Genomic DNA, 20,454 nt, shown 5'->3' with positions numbered 1-20,454 from the left:
AAAATAATCAGTGAGATCTATGCCCCGCCCCGCTCCCACTCTCGTCTGTTGCTCTGTTTACAGTAGGATACAGCTTCCCAGACTCTGCACAGACCCTGAAATGCCAATAATCCGCCCACACACAATGTTCTTCTGGTGGGGAAGCAAATAATCCAGAGCCTTGTGTATAATAGCGATACTGTTATTTTCAACAGGAGCATGTCCACATCTGGCAATGGCAGCTCCAGAGTACCACGCAGAAGAAACACACAAAGGGGAAGGACGACTTTTCTGTACCATGGCTGTAGCTTTCTCCCACTGGGCAATAAATGTTTTAAAATTTATATTTATTCAGTGATAAACAAACAGTTAATCAACACTGATTTCAGTAAAAGCCTAACAAATCTTTGATAACCAAATAATGATGAATATTTATATTAATTTTACAGTTCTGGATAATGTCTAGAATATAAAATAGTAATTATACATTACTTACAAGCCCTTTTGTATATGTTAGCCAGCCAGTTTTAAGTGAAAACAAGGTAGAAACAAGATAATTCTTGCTTGGTTTCATTGTACAAGAACATATAAACCAGGATTTATTTTACTGAGAAAAAATCTGCATCGGGTAATTTGGCAAGAGCTAAATGACTCACATTTGCATTTTATTTAGCCACATTAAGAAAAAGAAACAGAAGAAAAACAGTGACATGCTTTTAAAGTAGAAGGAGTTTCACTACTGTATTGTTGTTGTTATTATTAAAGTACAGGTCAAATAATTAATTTCCTATAGGAGAACAAACAAACAAATCCACCCAGTTTGTTTAAATAAAATGGATCAATGTCATGCCCACTGAGATTTCAGATATTCTGGAGTAATGAACAGCTCTGACAAACAGGGAAAAGTAACGAATGATTTTGCACGAAAGAGAAATAAATTCGGTGCTTGCGCACCAGAGTATTATCCTGAAAGCTGTTGGTCTGAAAAAGAAATACTTCATCATACCCAAGCAAAAGTTACATGCACTTTGTAAGAGTCCACATGGATTCAAATGCCTATCTCCCCATTACTACACATTGTGAGTTGCCTGACTGATGAAATTTTTACCTCTCACATTTGAGAATACCTTGTTTGTATACAAATGTCCAAGTTACCCTACGGTGTTTTTAAACCTTTAAAACCATGCCTGCCTGCCTGGGTTAGGTTTATGTTTAATGGCAGAAATTACTATTATTTGCAAGGTGCTCTGATAGACTTCCATTTTCCCACTGAACTAATGATAATATGCAAGGCAAAAATAAATAAATCAATCCAGGAGATGTGTATTAAGAACAGTATTCCAAAACTGCACAAATGGATGTCTGTGGAAATATTACATGTGTAGTTTAAAAAAAATAAAATTATTTCAAGTACCCAGACATTTAATAGCCCTTTTCAATTAGAAAGCATATAGAGTCTCTCTGAGCTAGAATTTTAACAATCAGACAAGGTAGTAATGAGAATTACTGCAGGCTTTTAAAACTACCCTCATTCATCTTGACTTTTTTTCCAAGCAGTGGAATGTATGGACAGTCTGCAATCTTTGTGTTTCAAAAGCAATGGAATCATTTGTCCTTGCACTTTGCAGGTCCACACTTCATGAGAGAAAAATGGTGGTTTCCAAATAAGGCACACTCATTTCAATTCTCAAATATTCAACTATTCCAAGTTAAAAATCTAGGCATGAAATTCACCTTGCAATAGAAAGTGTAAGCAAGTCTTCTGAAAACCGTATGTTCTGCAGTATGATTGAAAATGAGGGGATAATTCCACAAAAAAAGCTGAAGCTTAGATCACGTTACTGCATTATTACCTATTTCCCACTGTAACAAGGACCTATTAAGAGTCATAGGTGTACCATTAATGCTTGTATGTGTACGTTTGGATTACAGGGACTGTTTCTTCCAGGCTCTTGTTATAATCTTAAATTCAGAACAGAAAACCTGGGGTAGTACATTGTAAATGCTACAGCTTGCAAAACACACAGAGATGACTGCAGCCACAGCACAAGGTAGGACTTGAACACCAATATGCCATTCTCTCACACTTACATTCAAGCAATTCTAGTTTTACTGGTGGCATAGGCATATTCCATAATACAAAAAAGTACGTTTCCCTGTGGTTTTTATCTCTGCTTGGTGAGAGAACAGAAGATACTTTAAGTTGATAGGTTAACCTTTTCAGCTCTGCAAAACAGTTAAAACTGCTTAGCTATTAAACTTCATAGACAAAACCCAGCCTTCCCCCCCGCACGCTGAATAAATTCAAATAAATGCCACAAACTTTTCCTTTGCAAATATGCTCATCTACAGAAGAATAATCACCTGTGCCAAAACTTCTGAGTAGCCTGTAATTTAAAGGATTAGATAATACCTATTCAGTCTATACTGTCAGATGAAAGTTACAGAAGTATTTCAATTAGTTCCTAGAATTTATTTATAGAACAGAAAATGTGAAGACTACAGTGGTACATGGCTATGAAAAAACATTTTACTATCATTTGTTCATTTATTTCCAAACAAACATGTTAAAAATAGAAAAAGTAGTTTTCAAGCTCTAGTATCTGTTGGCTCTCCTCTGATTACTTTCTGATGGTAAGAGGACCTTCTATATTTAAATACCTTCTGAATTACTTTGCTTCCAGAGCATAAAAATCAAAATCATCCCAAACAGCCTTTTTTTTTTAAAATTCAGAATAGAAAAAGTTAGACAGTGTTTTCTCACAGGACAAACCTTCAATGCAATCAGCAGAAAAACAAAACAAAACAAAACCAACCAAACCACCACAACACCAGACACATATGAAGCGATTTTTTGCATCACAATTATTCTGAAGACAAAATTAATGGACTCAAAAACCACCTTATTTTTCAATGATGGCTACTTGGCCCACTACATAAAACTCCTCCTTCCAGGCACAGAGATATCACCACACAATCCAGAATATTCTGTTTACACCAAGATGTATTTCATGAACTGACCCAAAATTGAAGTTCCCCTCAAAAGAGAAAGCAGGCTGTCAATGTAAGCAATTCTATCAATAATTCTTAGATAAATTGGGTCCAGTTTGCAAGGGACTGAAACATACTGTAGATTTCTAAAACAAAGCATCACATATACAAAACCAGAAGTCATCAACAGTGGAAAAATATTCTGTAAGTCTACTGGGCTGTCATAAATGCAGCATTTGAAAATGCTTCTATTCTACAGTTCATAAAATAAAAAACAAATCAAATAAGCAGAACCCCTCATAATAACATAAGATCAGAATTTCTTTGGTTGGAGGAAAGAAAGGTCCATATTGCTTTGTACCTTTGCCTACTACTACTGCAGTGTAGTGTCTGATCTGACTTTTTAAAAAGGTCAGAGTAATAGAATGTTCTGTGAAAGAATTACAGCATTTTTTTTTTATTTCCTTTCTTAGTTTTCTACGGAAATTTATATTGCACTTACCCTCTCATCTACTAAACACACTGAAGAAATATTTTTCAATATAACCATTACTTCAAAAACACAAGATCAGATTTTAAAATCCAGTTTCCCATGATATACACTGCACTTTTTTTAAAAAATGGAAAATCTCCACACCTAGGCCCTTCTCAGGAATATGTGCTTCTTTAGGGTTTGGGTTTTGTCTTTTCTGGGGGGACTTGTGGATTTCTTTGTCTTGCTTTGGCTTTTTTTTTTTTTTAAATTACTTACAACCTATATTAAAAAATACCTTGAAATTTAGGAATATTGATCAGTATAGACTGATAACAAGCTAAAAGATCGAAAATTAAATAAAAAGCATAATATATCAGGAAAGTTTCTAGTGACATAGAATGAAGATGAACATTAGATGATTCACTAACAACAAAAAAATGACAGGAGTTATGATCATGCCAGTAGCTCACTATTTTTAATCATATATTTCTCATCTCTTTCTACCTATGTTTGGGCAAATTATCCAGAAATGTAAATTGGCCTGGCACTTATCTACTGGTAGCTCAGAGACTGATTTTTCTAACTGTGTGGACCTCCTCAACATCAAAAGTAAACATTCAACCTGGCTGACATCTCATCAGTGTCAAGCCATCAGCACAAGCTCACTATACTTAAGATGATCACAGCCTCTGCTCTCTTGCCACCTCAGTTATGCTCTTAGTCTGGCACTGCAATAGCAGAACCTTCTTCCTTACTACCCAAGGCCACTGTACAGAAGCATGAGAAGAGCCTTAGGTTACACCCAACCCACACACCCACAGCCAGCTGCACCCCTGAGAAGACACTGCAGTCTATGTTGTCCCAGAATCAACTCAGACTTATGGCCACAGTTTGCAACAGATTCCTCCCAACAGGCAGTTCTGTAAGCAGCAGGCTTTAAAAGGCACATAATTTTGGAACCTCTCTCTTAACTAAGGCATTTTTGCTTGTCTGTGTTGTTCACTACTGTGTCAGAAAACACATAATGAAAATGTTTTAAGGCGGTGCTGGAGTGAAGTATGCAATAGCCCCAAGAGACAAATTTCTAGAGAAAGGAAAACTAGTTTTAACCAATAAAAGAAGAGCTTCATAAGCACCACCAAAGATCGTGGACTTAGTTTTTACAGGTACGTATTAAATATTTGCTGGTAGCTAATTTAACAGTAAAGTTGACTTTCATGAGATAATTAAGTATATATATAACAAGCTAATATGCAGGCCTCTCACATGTACGTAATAACAGGAAAGATGTTGCTTGCATGATAACAGAGCAATGAAGTGTTAACAACCATTTCTGTTAAAAAAACACAGCCCTGCCACTGCCTCCCTGCCAGTCCCAACCAACAACTGTGAATATCCAGGTTTATAAAGAGCAAAACTATAGTACACTCCATTCTGCATAGCTTCTTACCCTCCAGTTACTCTCAGCGCAGGAACTCTCCTAAACTAGTATGGTTTTCTTTTTCATGAGCTACATTACACATCTTTTTCAGCTATTCATCCTGTTCCCCTCCAAAATCAGAGAAAGGCACAGTTTCTGATGTAAGGAGTTCTGCAGGTTCACACTTAACATGTTTATTTTGTTCATCTTTAGTGTGGCTCCTATTAGCTTCCTTTGATGTCCAAAGGGTTAGAAAAAACAGTAAGCACTCAGTACATCTTCACCAGTTCCATGCTACTCATGATTGTGTAGGTCCCTCTGAAATCCATCCTAAGACATTTTTTCCAGCCTGGAGAGTCCCAGCCTACTTGGCTGCTTTTGTCCCACAGTACTGATCCCCTTTGTGGCCCTTCTCTGAGCTCTTCAACATCTAACATATGTTTTTTGAGAGGAGGGACTGGAACTACCCACAATACTAGAGTTGTGCACAAATCATTAAGTCCATAATGATTCTGGTTTCCTCTCTTTTACTTTCCCAAATATTTCCAACTGCCACCAAGTTGATGGTTTCATGGAACTACCTGTCATAATAGTATGATCCCAACCCCCTTGACTGTAAGGCCCATTTCCGTGCCTATCACTAAATATGTGAAGCTAACATCTTAAGATTTCTTTGCATCACAGATTATTCTTATCCAGTCTTTGCTCACAGGCACCCTATCCATGACAGGAGACACCTGCTGTGGTACCACCACCATAAACAGAATGATTAAAAACCCACAACTATTAGGTGTACATTTTCTTATATCCATATACTACAGCAGCAGATCTATTACTAATACATATTTTTCTTCTAAAGTGCAGGTTTACCTTCATTTTTCCACTGTACTTTGGATCTGAAATTGTTTCAAAGGCTGCATCTTTGCTTAACTGCACAAAATCTGGAAAACTGGAAAATACCTGGCTGCACACCCGTTTGATATGTGCTTCCTGGAAGAAAAGCAGAAAGTTTGAACAGGCATTAAAAATTAGAGCTACATTGGGATACCACTAAGCCATACAAGGAGTTAAACAGGTTGAAACAAGTGATCTGCTGAAGTAACTCAAGCAGAAAAAGAGTTACATGGTTTTATTCAGTTCACTACAGAAGTACTGGATAAAACATCTCCTGGGTGTTTTGGTTTGCTTAATTAAAAAAAAAAAAAAAAAAAAAAAAAGAAGAGGATCTTAATCTGAAACTGTGGATTCTAGTTACTAGAGATGCCCAAAATTTCTTCTCTAGGGCAGAGACTGAAACAGGACTGGCCAGAAGTGTCAGTCTGAAGAACTCTCTTGGGTTGAGGTTTGCATTACCCAACAGTTGTGTACCAGTATTTCTCCTGACCCTCTGGCATGATAAACTAATATGGGAATTACATATTGTCCTGCCAATATGACCAAAAACATTAAGGGAAATGCATTTAAACTGTTCAAAAGCCATGTAAAGCTCCACTGCTAGAATTTGGGTAGCTCTGAACTTGAACATGACCACATACTTCAAGTCTACTTTTCCAGAGAAACAGAAAATATCTAATCTCTCACCTAAGAATAACACATGTGATGGACTTTAGTATTAGAGGTAAGAAATAGTACAAAATATCAGTGTCTTCACTAGATTTTGGAGAGGTTAATAATTATGTATGCTGTAAAAGACAGTAAGTCTCAAAATACTTATATATTGTTATTTCCGTAGCTATTTAAACTCTCCAATGTTGTTATAACAAAAACTACATATACAATATACAAAAAAAACCACTGAAAACATTTTGGTATATACTGCACGTAAGGCCCTGGACATTAATAGTAACATTACCTAAAAAGCAAAACTGCTTTAATGGAACAAACTTGCCAAAATTAGCTAGGAATTTCTCATTTCCATTCCTTTGTGACTTCTGAGAGGTAGTGGTAACACCCCTAAATCCCTTTGCTCATTCTTGGATCTTAAGGTTCACATGCAGGCATTTTTAAAAACTCTGCTGTTTGTGGGTCTTGTTACTTGCCACAGTAATAAGATAAGCTGATACTGTTCTCTTGTTGAGCATTATCTACTAATACATGTTTCTCATTAATTAAAGAAGCTCAGCTCTGAATAGAAAAGTACTAGAGAAAAAAACTCCCACACATTCTAATTGCCTATTATTTATTTCTTTGCACAAAGATATTCCTCCTACTAGACACTTGTCATAAATGGAACAGAAATGGCGCTCCTAGAAATCACTAAAAATTACTCTCCCTCCTAAAGTTCGCCAATATTTCTATAACCCTTATTTTCAGATATGCATCAACTAAATGAACTTAGGGTTGTGTAACATCTCAATCTATAATGGCTGCAGTCTGAATTACTGAATGGAAAACAAATTTTGCAAAATATCTTAATTTCAGTTAGTTAAGACTTAAAAATGAGGCCAGAAGCAATTTTCATTCAATTTTCATCGCATCTTCCACAACTCCATATTTTAGATACTTCTGAAACTAACCTGCTGCTTGCTAGTGTTGTCCGTCTGTAGCAGTGCAGCATGATTTGCAACCTTCTGTAGGATTGTCAGGTAACTGAAGCACAGTGACTTACTTGTTTCACCGTAAGCATTTACCTACAAAAAAAACCAGAAAGAATGTTTATGCAAATAAATATTCCTGAAAATAAAAAATAATCTAAAAAATGCTATTCTTACAAGGTTTAATGCATTAGCAATTCTAAGTAGTACTATAACTGATCCCAAAGAGATGCATACTGTATTTTTAACAAAAATGCAGCATGTTTTTTTTTTCTCAGCTTTGTGATCCTATTAATAGAAAACATCTTCTCAAAAACAAAAAAAGAACCGACAACTATGTTCATAGCTTACTAAACATTTCAGATACCACGGTATCTACAGAAATTGTTAAGATAACCAAGAATTCCTGAGCAGACAGAAAGACAGTAACTTCAAAATCATCACAGATTGGTTTGGGTAGGCTTTGGGTAACCTTGACCTGCTGGTTATGCTTCTTTTGATGCAGCCCAGGATGCAGTTGGCTTTCTGGGCTGCAAACACACATTGCCGGGTCATGCTGAGCTTCTTGCCAACCAACACCCCCAAGTCCTTCTCCACAGGGCTGCTCTCAATCCACTTATCACTCAGCCTGTATTTACATACTTGGGATTGCCCCAACCCACGTGCAGGACCTTGCTCTTGGCCTTGTTGAACTTCATGACGTTCACATGGGCCCACCTCTCAAGCCTGTCAAGGTCCCTCTGGATGGCATCCCTTCCCTCCAGCACGTCAACCGCACCACACACCTTGGTGTGGTTGGCAAACTTGCTGAGGACGCACACAACCCCACTGTCCATGTCGCTGACAAAGATGTTAAACAGAGCCGGTTCCAATACCGACCCCTGAGGAACGCCACTCATCACTGGTCTCCACTGGGACAAGCAACCATTGACCACAACTCTGAGTGTGACCATCCAGCCAACTCCTTAATCACCGAGTGGTCCATCCATCACAGCCACGTCTCACCAGAGACAAGGATGTCGTGCAGGACAGTGGCAAAGGCTTTGCACAAGTCCAGGCAGATGACGTCAGTTGCTCTTCCTTTATCCACCAACGCTGTAAGCCCGTCATAGAAGGCCACCAAATTTGTCAGGCACAATTTGCCTTTAGTGAAGCCATGCTGGCTGTCGCCAATCACCTCCTTGGTTTCCATGTGCCTTAGCATAGTTTCCAGAAGGATCCACTCCATGATCTTGCGTGGCACAGAAGTGAGGACTGGCCTGCAGTCCCTCAGGTCTTCCTTTTTTCCCCCTTTTTAAAAATGGGCATTATGTTTCCTCTTTCCCAGTTGGTGGAGCTTCTGCAGACTGCCAGAACTTCTCAGATATGAAAGATAGTGGCGTACCCACTTCATCTGCCAGCTCCCTCAGGACCCAGGGATGCATCTCATCAGGTCCCATGGACTTGTGCACTTTCGGGTTCCTTAGATGGTTTCGAACCTCATCTTCTCCTAGGGTGGGTAGTTCTTCATTCTCCCAGTCCCTGCCTTTGCCTTCTGTGACTTGTGCAGTGCGGCTGGAGCACTTGCCAGTGATTTAAATGTAAATCACATCAAGAACAGTTTGAATGACTTCTTATCCTACCACAGTTAACTTTATACATTTTTGCTGTAGAGAATAGTAAAGCTTTATAAACATCTCAAGTAACGTAAGTCAAACAACTTCAAAAGTTCTACAATGCAGCAGCAGCAATGGTATCAGCTATTTTTCTGGTTATGGTTGGCTGATTCGACCAATATTCATTTCCATTTCCCTTCTCAAGTTACTAAATTTCATGGTTAACTTTGAAATAAGACAGTCCATAAGAGCACTTAAGCGTCTGCAGGCCGGCCTACTGCCCTTTGTGAATCAAGTTCAACAGCATTTTACTTTTTGTACAAAACATCACAAGAAACAGAAGCCTGCAGAAAACTCATGCTAGTATCCATGGAATATTAAACAGGCTGAGAGGGGGATTGTTTTTAAAGAAAGATGCAGAAGACTGAACAATCTACATCATTTGGAGAAAAAAACCAAACCACTACACAAGAATCAAAACAGGATAGAACGAAAATAGGGAGAAGCAAGTATGACACATATGCTTCTACATGGTTAATAAAAGACGTACTTCATCTGAGCCTACTGAATGATGTGGGTGAAACAAATACAAAGCTAGACTAATCGAGTGTTAAAGAAGTCCAGAGAAGATAGAAGAAATCTGCAAAGCTTTTACTAGTGAACAAAAGTTCTGCTTGTGCTCGATGGCTACTGTTCTCCCTTCAATGAAGCAAAGCAAAGTGCATGTTTAGTGCCACAGAAAGACACAATCCAACTGCAGTTATAACACAAGCAAAGCCCACATGACCTGCTGGGTCCAGGATGCCAGGATTTGCAGCTTCTGCATGGACCACCTGAGACACATGGGAGCAGAGCACCTGACATACTGATCATCCCAATGCAATACCCTTGCCAACATGAACTATATCACAGGTGCACTTACTAATACAACACATCCAGAATCTACTGCATAAGTAACAACCACTTGCTCAGGACATGTGAAGCAGCTTTGCTGTAATCCCAAAGAACCTAACTCCATCATGCTTGCGAAGCAGCCACCTGTCCAGTTTCCAGTCAGGATTTCCCAAACAGATGGCCTATGACCATGCAGCCATTTCAATCAGCTCTTCATCGGCAGAGTCTCTTGAGAAAACCAGAAAGGCTATGTTCTACAATCCAAACAGTGCAAGTTCTTACTTTGTAACAACAGTTCTTCCTTTTACGGCCGCTGTTGCAGCTACAAGGCTCTCCTGCTCGTAGTACTAAGTTTACATCCTCTGTCTGTAGCACAGCCTGGTACACTGCTTTCTGGAACTCAGTCAGGGAACAGTACACCATCTGTCAAAGAGAACCCCAAAAACACAACTATGTGCAGTATACAATGAAAAGCCAAACAGCACTGCATCAAATAACACAAACCAGGGAACATCGAAAATAAAGTAGAAAACAAGAGTGTATTTGCCTAAATAGTTACAGGAAACACCAAATGAAAAAATGTGGATCTTGACACCAAAATAGAATGAAATTTTAGCCAAAATGTATGTATACTTATTTTATTGCCTCACAAAATTCTACAAAAAATATTAACATCAAGCTACAAGAATTTGCCGTTAGATTTCTATAAACCTTTCAATCTGGCTTTTCTGGGGGTATAGGAGGAAGAGGGAAAAAACGAGAGAAATAAATGGATAATTGTAATTACAGATTCCCCTCTGCTTTGCCAGCTGCTCAATTTATGCTTTCTTTCCTCTTTTTAGGCACTAGCTGTTGTAGGGCACTACCAAAGGCAGGACAAACAGAATAAGCAATGGGAAGGCAAGGATCTACACAGTGCTATGGCCAAAACTCTTATCCCTCTTCTTAGCGACCATGGGTGGCATCTCCATGACATCTTTAGTCTTAAACAGCAGGAGACAGAAATCCCAAGATCATTCCTCAACCTAGGCCACCCACACAGCAGCAGCACCATGCTGAGCTATAATAATACAGCAGTAACTTGAACATATACTCACATTAACAAGAGAATGAAAAGAATAAAACCTGCTAGATTTAGAAAAGCTATTGACTGACGTTTGTGTTAATCTTTCCTTCCAAAGACAGTTTAGATGACATTATTATACACTGAGAATGAAGAACAAATACCAAATTTTGAAAACACAACCAGCTGCAAACTGACATATTTGCCTACTTGTGAAGAAAGCACAAATATATGTAATGAGAATTTATCAGAACGCTTACCTATAGTCATAAAGTATTATCACTTTATATAATGTTTACATTAGCCCTGGATGGCCAGGATTACACACCTATCAACAATCAGCTTTAGGTTTGGGGGTTTTCTTTTATTTAGTGACCTAAAATGAAGGCGTTAAAAAATAAAAGCATACTGTTCCATGCATAAAGTGTCAAGCTGCAAATTCAGCAGTCCTACATAGAATTTCAAGAGATCTGCATACATTGCATTTGGTTTGCACGGATAAGTACAAAAGTCCACATAAAATACATGTGTAAATCACTAGTCAGAAGTCTAGCTGAGCATTTTTATGCTTGATTAACTCCATTTCAACACGCAATCATAGTAATTATGTGAACAAAGCACACTACTGCTTGTGCATTTTTTCCAAGGCTCTGGATCTTCTTAAGTTCTTAAGTCCAAAAGAAAACCATAAACTACTACAGGCATGATGAAAGAGAGAAAATACAACAAGAACAAAAAAGAATAGATATATTCATTAGCACTGTATTTGAAATGTGCAGGCACTCTTACTCTGTCTTCCTTTTTTGGCAACTGATCACTGATAAGCGCTTTTGTACGTCTCAGAAACCAGCCAGACATTTTTCTTGCTAGCTTCATCATGGCCTTACGACCTGTTGCTAGCTCTCTTTTAGTTGCAGTGTGCCTCTGGCCATGCTCCACTGGATCAGAAAATTTCTTCTTGAAATGTACTCTGCTACCCAAAAGTCCTGGTACAGCCCTATTAAAAAAACAAAGGAGGCTGGTCTGTGTGTGAAGGAATAACAGCATTTTCTTTACTCCAAGGCAGTTTATCCTTTTCCATGGATTAAAAGCACACCATAAATTGTTTCTGGCTAACAGAAGGAGTTCTTCAATTAACAATCACTAGAGAAATTAATAAAAATTATGCATATAAATAGAAACACATACTACTTCCAGACACGCCATTTTGTCATTTACTTTCTGTGACTCTCAAATATTAAGAGATTCCCCTTAGGAAAAGGGTTGCCATCTCCACAAAAAAGAAAGCTACTAACAGAAGTCACAAGTATACAGAACCTTTAAACCACAAAGCTGCTACTGTTCAGGAGCCTAACTGGAAGCTAAGCAGTCATGTTTTCAATTTTTACTGTTTTTATTAAAATCACGTTATGCAGATATCACAATTTACTAAATAAAATCTTAAGAAACTCAATAGCAAAAAGAATTTAGTAATCATTAGCAGCACTACATCTTGGAACAATCTATTAACAACATCAGCATAGTTTAAATGGACCAGATGCAGCTTACTGTTAAAGTACTTCTTTCCTGGTATTTCAATTCAACATGCATATCCTTATATCTAAGGTATGTTTGCTTTTGTTCCTCCTCTGTGAAGCATCCTCAGCAAGACTTCTATGTTTAGATTTATATCTAGGGTTAGTTCCACCCCTCCCTCTCCATTAAAAATTTTCCTGGACAAGAACATTGCTTTGCAAATATGCACACTTGTGCACTTTGAAAAACAGCAAAATATTATTACTTTCATCTTCCAAGTAAGTCAGAATGACCTGCACATATTGGACAGAGCAAAGGCACAAAGTTGTTCAAAGTTGTGTAATGACTGTCCATCTACTGTGCAGAGGACAGAAGAAGAAAAAACCAGTGTCCTTAGAAAAGGAAGGTAAACATGGTGGGGGGGAAAGAAAGTAATTTTAACTGTTTCCCAAATTCCCCAAAGAAGCTATGTAAGAGGAGGTCCAAATGTATTAAATAACTGTAAAATTCATACCAGGAGCTTACCTCCATAGATGTATTGGAAAAACATACTTACATTCTCACAAAATGTTGCATTTTTTTAGGGGGAGGGCTGTGGTTTGTTGTTGTTTTGACTCTATCCCAGCAGCTCTATCCCAGTCCCACTGCATGGTTAACATATTGAGGTGTTTGACCATAAAAAAAGATATTTTACTTACCAGTCCATAACACACCAAAGTTCCTTCATATTGTTTTGAAGAATGGTTCCAGTAAGACCTATGCGAACACTGCATTTTAATGACTTCATGGTTTGAGTTATTTGAGCCTTTGGATTCTTGATTCTATGTGCTTCATCCACTATCACAGCAGACCATTCTATACTGCAGATCAACAAGAAATATTTTATTAACTGAAACTACTTATTCCCTCATCCCACATACACATTAAAAGTGAAGTCAGACACACAAGTAGCTGTGATTATTAGAAGACTCTGTTACTTTTTTATTTTTCTGTTTTACATTGTATTATACTACTCGGTTTCTTCATATTCTGGTTAGTAAATTCAATTGCCATAGTTAAATATAATGGCTAAACTACACAGTCAAATAAATAAACTACTGATAACTGTACGAACTGCTTTCTGTAAAGAACGCAGCTTCAATCTCTGGAGCAATCAATCCAGTAAATCTCAGCAGCACTAATTCCACTCATACATAAGATTTAGAAAAATTAAATAAATTTCCGAAGGTAAACTACTGAAACATGCTTAACACAGGCATGTGTAGGTAATTAGGGTCTGGCGGTCGGAAGATCTCGCGTTGTACGGAAAGTTAGAGCCTCTCTACTAATGACCAATAGTGTTTAATTTACGATGTAAGCAGGCGGAAGTGGCGTTATAAACTTAGGCTATATAACGCTGTGTCGACCACCAATAAACGCCATTTGCTGTCCACCACATTGGTGTCCGCAAGCTAATGGACGGAGGCCGCCGTTCCTGAACCAGGTCGCCACACCTGCACGTCAGGCAACAGGTATGCTTCATTTTCTCAACAAAATCTTTCCAGTGTAACTATAAGTAGACTGAAATAATTTCAATCTGTGTGGTTTCCTACATGAATGCATCACTAAACTTCTTTAATATCTATATGATACCAATATGGCAGGGGAGTTTTAATATTTTGTGATTCTGTGACTAGGAGGAACATATCTAGAAGCAGGGACTGAAAGGTATTTTGCAGCAAAGTTCAAGCATAAAACTTGGAGGTAGAATGACCTGTATACTGTTTAAGTCATCAAGTCCCCAGGAAGAGATGTATTAGCTTTATAAGATTGCTAAACTATATATATATATGAATGAGTATTTCAGAACACAATCATATGTACTTTGATGATACTTCAAGCAGCAAAAAGCTAAACCAGACATGTTTAGAAGGAAACCTCTCTCCTGAGCAGGCTGCATTTAGTTCACTAATCTGAAGGCTGATCTTGTGGCATTTTTGATGCCTGCTAAATACATTCATTCATATCTGAGTCCCTTACGTTCCTAAAATCTGCTAAAAATTGGGAGTTACTGAAAGGAGACTAACAGATGAACACATGCTAGCTCCTTCAACTTAATCTCTCATTATGCTGATTTACATGCATAACTGAGCCTATGTATTCTTATTAGTGATAATTAATTAAGACCAGTTTTGGCGGCCAATCCATCATTCTAGCTAAGCAAGACACATAGCCTCTTCCAGTGTCAACGTTATAGGCCCATCCAGTCACATGCTGTGCAGAAACAGTTTAGTTAATCTGTATGCTGAAGCAATGTATTTGCAAGCAGGCAGTCACATGTCAGATCTGCTCTGCACACCCACCTATTTCCTGACCACTGCCTATTCAATGACCAAAACTGAAGAGTTCCACAGAAAGACAACAGCAGGAGTCAGGGTACTGTTAACACAAGTCCTTTAGTATTCTATCTGCACTTCTTTTTCAGACCTCAGCAGAGACACAGATGGAGATCTGACTGTTTTGTCCTGGTGGTCTGGACAGTCATCACCACTCTGGAGCCTGGAGCTTTCCCAACACATAAAATGACCAGATCTGCAGATTCACTGACAACACCAGCTACTAAGGGCAGGCTGCTACTACTGGCTATTCACACAACTTGTACCCTACTTCCAAGATAACATAAGGAAAGAGGACCACTAGGATCAGATGAGAGGCCAAGTACTCCTGAACATTGCAAAACAAAAGGCAAAGCTCTCCAGTTTGAAAATGCTGACAGCGATGGAGCAAATAAAGCAAGATTTCTAATACAATCTGCGGTCAGAAAAACCTCGATTCTGCCAAGTCCCTCAGTGTATTTAAAACTACATATACACACACGTCTTATATCTCAGAGTTTTTAGGACTCAAGAATTTCATCAAGCTGGTGAAAAGTGCAAATAACAAGGAAAATATCTTTTGATTGCTAAACACCTTTTTAGCAAATACCTTTGCTAAAAATTCCACATTTATTTTCTCCTTACACTGTACTGAAAGATAGAAATAACTTCTGCATATCTTTTAGCTACCACTGGTTTTCAGGCAGGCAATTCCTGCACCTTTTAGAGAACACTTCAATAATGGATTAACAGCAAAGACTAGCTTTATGAAAACTATTCAAATGCTTACTTCTCCAAAGCATCCCACTACAAAGATAGTAGAGGGTAAACTCCCCAAAGATAGTTAAATAGGATTCTCCTCTTCAGCCCAGTGAGTCATTGGATTTAGCAGTAAATACATTGCACAGAAAGAATAAGTACTTGTAAATAACAATGCAAAATTAGACAGTTAAAATTCTGCATGTAGAAAAAGACATTAAAATAATTACCTGTTAAATTCATCCAAATACAGGCGAAGTATCTCATACGTTGTAAGGGCAACTTCACATTTCCCTTGCTTGATACGACTCAAGTCATCATCTTTTTTACTGCCATGTAAGACAGAGACCTTGAAGTACCCCCATGTGTCTAACTCATCCTTCCAGTTGTACAGCACTGAAAGAGGGGCCACTATGAGGAAAGTCTGAAAACAAATAGATGTTACAGTATTACTGGAAAAACTATAACATAGCACTTTCTCAATAAGGAAAAATCAAAATGTTGAGATTTATTTTACTGCCTAGAGCAGTCTGAACTCTTTAAGTGTCACTTCAAAGCATAATATAGGAAATACCTGAACAGCCAACATAAATTCAAAAGTAATCATTTTACTCAGAGTATGTAAATAGTACAGAAGAAAAATACTGTAACACTAAAAAAAAATAATTACCAAAGTAGTGCTATTTACTCAAATTATACTCTAACAACTGCAATAAGACATAAGATACTATCACTTTTCTTTGTTATAGCATCTGTATCTGTACACCATAAAATGTTTTACAGATGGAGAAAACAAAAGAATGAAGAGGGTAAGCAGCTTCCACCAATTCACAAGTCTCATCATCATACAACTTCAAAACAGAAAGGCATGAAAAGGGTTTAGAAATTTAAGACAGCACATACAACTCATTTAATATCATAGAATACTAAAATCAGTGAGGTGGGAAGGGACCTCAGGAAGTTTCTAGTCCAACTTTCTGGTCAACACAGGGGCAACACTGAATTCAGACCAGGTCATTTAAGGCTTTCCCAATTCAGGTCTTCCAAACCTCCCAAGGATGAGGGCGGTCCACAGCCTCTGTGACCTGTTCCAATACTTGATTGTCCACTAAGTGAAATTCTTCTTCTCTTATTCCCAGTCAGAAGCATTCCTGTTTTTTCGTACAAAGTGCTATCCCGTCACCTCTTCCTCTCTGTATTTCCCGAGGAACCTGTATCTATTATTCACAGAGCTATAGTCATATGAATCGTTCTGCCTGTCAAATATTCCAATTATTCCAATAAAATAAAAATAGCAATGGAAAATAGAAACTGCATGGGTCCTGTGATGGGTAAAATTAAAATGAACTTCAGATTTCTCTCATTCACACAGAACTTTTACATGCATCTTTATTTGCTGTAACTGTATTTGATTACCTAGATTGTCAGTCAGACTTACTTCTGACATTATTCACAGTCATTCAAGAAAATATGTGAGGTCACAAGAATATTAGCAATAAATTTTCCAAACATATGCATTTGCCTTAATTATTTAAATATCCTGTTAATATAGATATACATGGTTTTTGTACTTTAGAAACACAATCACACGAAACTATAATTTTCTACTCACCGACACAAGCTTTTCAAAGTACTCTAGCCACTAATCTCATTCAGGTATTTCCAAATGTTTTGTGCTAGTGCAGACCAACAGCATTAGCAGATCAGACAATAACAGCTCATAATGCATTATGACAGTCTGGAAAACTGAAGGCTTCCCTAAAATTACTAGGGAGGCCATGAACTCCTAATCTACCCAAGTAGCTGAATTTTAAAAATTAATAAAGTCCTGAAGCAAACGAACAAAAAAAAAAATCCAAGTATTGCCTTTTACCAAAATCCTTAAGCTTGTGTCACTAAAAGCTGTACCTTCTTGGGGTTAGTCTTTGATTCTTTTTTCATTGTCCTCCGTAAAAATTCTGGCATATTATTTTCAATATCCTCACGTGTTCCCTTTTTGTGCAACACTGCAGCCAGAAATGAAATTACCTTGAGAAAGAAAACAATTCTCAGTGATTATGTACAAAATGCAAACAGAAATTGAGTTATATTGAAAATAAACATTTAGGACAAAATCCTGGACAGGATTCAGTAAGGTGGTTTGGGGAGGGGACTGGGGTTTTGTTTGTTTGTTTCAAATCTATCTCAGTTTCTAAAATGGGAAGCCCTTCCCTTGGAGATTCCTGAATTCATGATAAGAGGAATTAATTGTGCTATTTTACTCTTTCATCCTCTCAAGTGGAAAAGTCCCAAAAATACAAAAGAGACTATGAATGAGCCAGGAAAAACTAGAGATGAGGCATGCCTTGCAATTCTCCATTTTCAGAAGGACACTTGAATCTTAGATGAGAAAACAGAAGGAAGAGATACTTGCTAACTATACTCCCAATGCTACTTCTGCAACTAAGGAAGAAGAGCTTTAAACTAGAGGTTCTATTTTCACTAATATGTTGTTTTCTGTATGCCCCATTCCTTCCAATTCCTGTTGCTAGCTTCAAAAGCAATTCCTTCTGTTGTGTTGGGGCTATATTCTGTCATCTGCCTCAAACAAGTCAAGGTAATTTCGCTTTGATTATGAGACGACACTTATTATAATACACCACAGCAAGGACAAACATCCCAGCATAGGCTACTCCAAGCTGCTCCCGTGGTAATCCAAACCAGGAAGAAGGCACAGAGATAGCTGGCCAGAACATGCAAATCCATAAAATCCACTTGGGCTAAATGGTATCCATGGGGCTAAGCAGCAGCAAGGACCAGATGCATCATCAGAGAGGTGCCCTTCTTTTGAAAACAGGCCCCTTTTACTCAGAGCAACCAGCTCCAGACACTTCCTTTTGCAGCTGCTGCACATCTGCTCATAGCAGGGCAGAGGTAAAGCTGTCAGCTGTTGATTTCTGAAAAAGAGGAAATTTCCAGAGCTTTCTCCCCCTAATGATGGTGGGGAAAGAGCCAGCAGGAGTGCAGAAGTGCAGGAAAAATACCTGAGAAGAGTAAAGGTAGATGAGCAGAAGAGAGAGGAAACCCATCACATATGGGGCCACAGAGTGGGAAAGAGGTATGCAGAAGAAAAACCAAACACTTTTAAGCATAAGATTTCATATAAACTGACGCTAAGAGGAACTGTAAGTTTGCACATTGTTTGGCTTTAATTTTTTTTTTAAACCTTTTGAGAATCAGAATAAAATTCAACCGAACATAAAATCTCCATGTGCCTTCCAGATCCTCCATCTTTGGAAGAATAACGCATCACAAATTTGTAACAATAGCAAAGGCTGTAAAAGGGCAACTCTTATGAGAAACCTTTGGCTCTTGCAGATAAAGCAGGAAGCCACCGAAAGGCCTTGATAGGAAACTAACTTACTGCAATCACATTAAGAAACAACATTATTCTACTTGCCTCCACTTCAATTTCAGCTTGAAATGAAAGAGCCGTACAGTCAAGCCAACTTAAGCAAAAATCAGTTCAGAATTACAAAGAACATTAAAATGCAAAAGTTTTCTAGGAAAGTCTTTATCTCATAAATCATCCTGTAATTTAGAAACAATAAGGTTCAGCCAACTGACAAGCATAAAACAAGTTTTCTATAAGACTAAATCAGTTACTTGATGAAGTTTAACTAATATTTCTTCTTTCATACATACTAATCTTTTTTAAACAAGTCCCTTTTACCTCATATCCACTGAACTGCCTTTCCCATACTGAACTTGAAGAACATAAATACTGTGTTTCATAAAAAAACCACAAGATATTCTTCAAAACCTCTACCTTTCTTCTGCAAACTTGACACTATGATTAAAAGAAATAACGAATAGATGTGAGTTCCACACAGGAACACACTGTTGCTGAGTGATAAACATGACCAGATCACTACAGAATCAGCTCCAAGATTCAAAAAATACAAAAGATGCAAGCAAGGCAACTCAATTTTTTTCCCCTACAGTTTACTACTATCTTATACAGGTGCTTCTTACTATATTAAATCAGATTATTTGCAGTTCTGAGTAGAAACAAACTTCCGTAACTACCAAATTCTTAAACAGCCATGGACAAGAAACATGGCCAAGCTTAGGTAAAACACAAGGCAAATGGATGTTTAGTTTTAATAAACATCTGTTAAAAGACCAGCAGCAGCTACACAAATCCATGATGCATCTCTAAATGCTCTATCCAAAGAAGTTTTGCCAGTTTAGTTTACTCACTCTTCTTGTGAAGTTTGCTACAGAACAATACTTCTTTGCACTGAAGGGTGTCTGTCAACATTCTCCTAAATAGAAGGGCAACAGATGCTACAGCCAGTATTTGTCAGTGAAGGAATGAGCTTGCATTTGACACATGGAGGAAGAAAAGACACAGGTACAAAGACTAGCCACCATAGGATTCAAGCTGCTAACTTAAAAACAGACAGATTAAAGAGAATTTTCAAACATAAAAACACACTAATTTTAGTAAAATAAATAAATCGTTTGGGCCACACTGATTCAAAGCATAATGGAAAAATGCAGCTATACTTTGTCCTTTCATCAACCCGAGTCATATTTCCAAAAGAGTGATAAAAATAACATGGAACATCTAAGCACTTTTTGCAGAGATGGGAGTATATGTGTCTGCTTCTTCTCGTTCCCAGTACAGTTAAACTATTTGCTTTCAAGAAAAAAGGAAAAAGACATTTAAAGAGCTACAGTCAGATAAATGCTGTAAGTACTTTCAGCATACTCCAGTGCAAATTATTTTCATGATGCACAGGTAGCAATCCTCAAAGGAAATTCAACATAAAATGAATACTAACATTTTAACTATTGTAATTACTCATGCTTACACTAAAAGGGGCCACA

General features: G+C 37.7%; 1 protein-coding gene across 6 annotated transcripts in view; it reads right to left on the bottom strand.

The window, feature by feature from the left end:
* Positions 1-20,454, bottom strand: part of ERCC6L2 (ERCC excision repair 6 like 2) — a 43,525-nt gene that overhangs the window by 17,977 nt on the left and 5,094 nt on the right. For all 6 annotated transcript variants that reach the window (XR_012649043.1, XR_012649042.1, XR_012649041.1 and 3 more), the window contains exons 3-9: positions 17,488-17,607; positions 15,810-16,003; positions 13,165-13,326; positions 11,741-11,948; positions 10,171-10,311; positions 7,382-7,495; positions 5,736-5,855 (exon numbers count right to left, since the gene is read on the bottom strand). Coding sequence is in view for 3 of the 6 variants with exons in the window: in XM_075020934.1 (XP_074877035.1) it covers positions 5,736-5,855; positions 7,382-7,495; positions 10,171-10,311; positions 11,741-11,948; positions 13,165-13,326; positions 15,810-16,003; positions 17,488-17,607 (1,059 nt within the window). In the remaining 3 variants the exon portion in view is untranslated. The remainder of the gene's footprint in view (positions 1-5,735; positions 5,856-7,381; positions 7,496-10,170; positions 10,312-11,740; positions 11,949-13,164; positions 13,327-15,809; positions 16,004-17,487; positions 17,608-20,454) is intronic.

The sequence above is a fragment of the Buteo buteo genome, chromosome Z (assembly GCF_964188355.1).
Source record: "Buteo buteo chromosome Z, bButBut1.hap1.1, whole genome shotgun sequence".
Taxonomy (NCBI): Eukaryota; Metazoa; Chordata; class Aves; order Accipitriformes; family Accipitridae; genus Buteo; species Buteo buteo.
The sequence above is the reverse complement of the archived record's forward strand: the minus strand, read 5'-3'. Positions and strand labels throughout refer to the sequence as shown.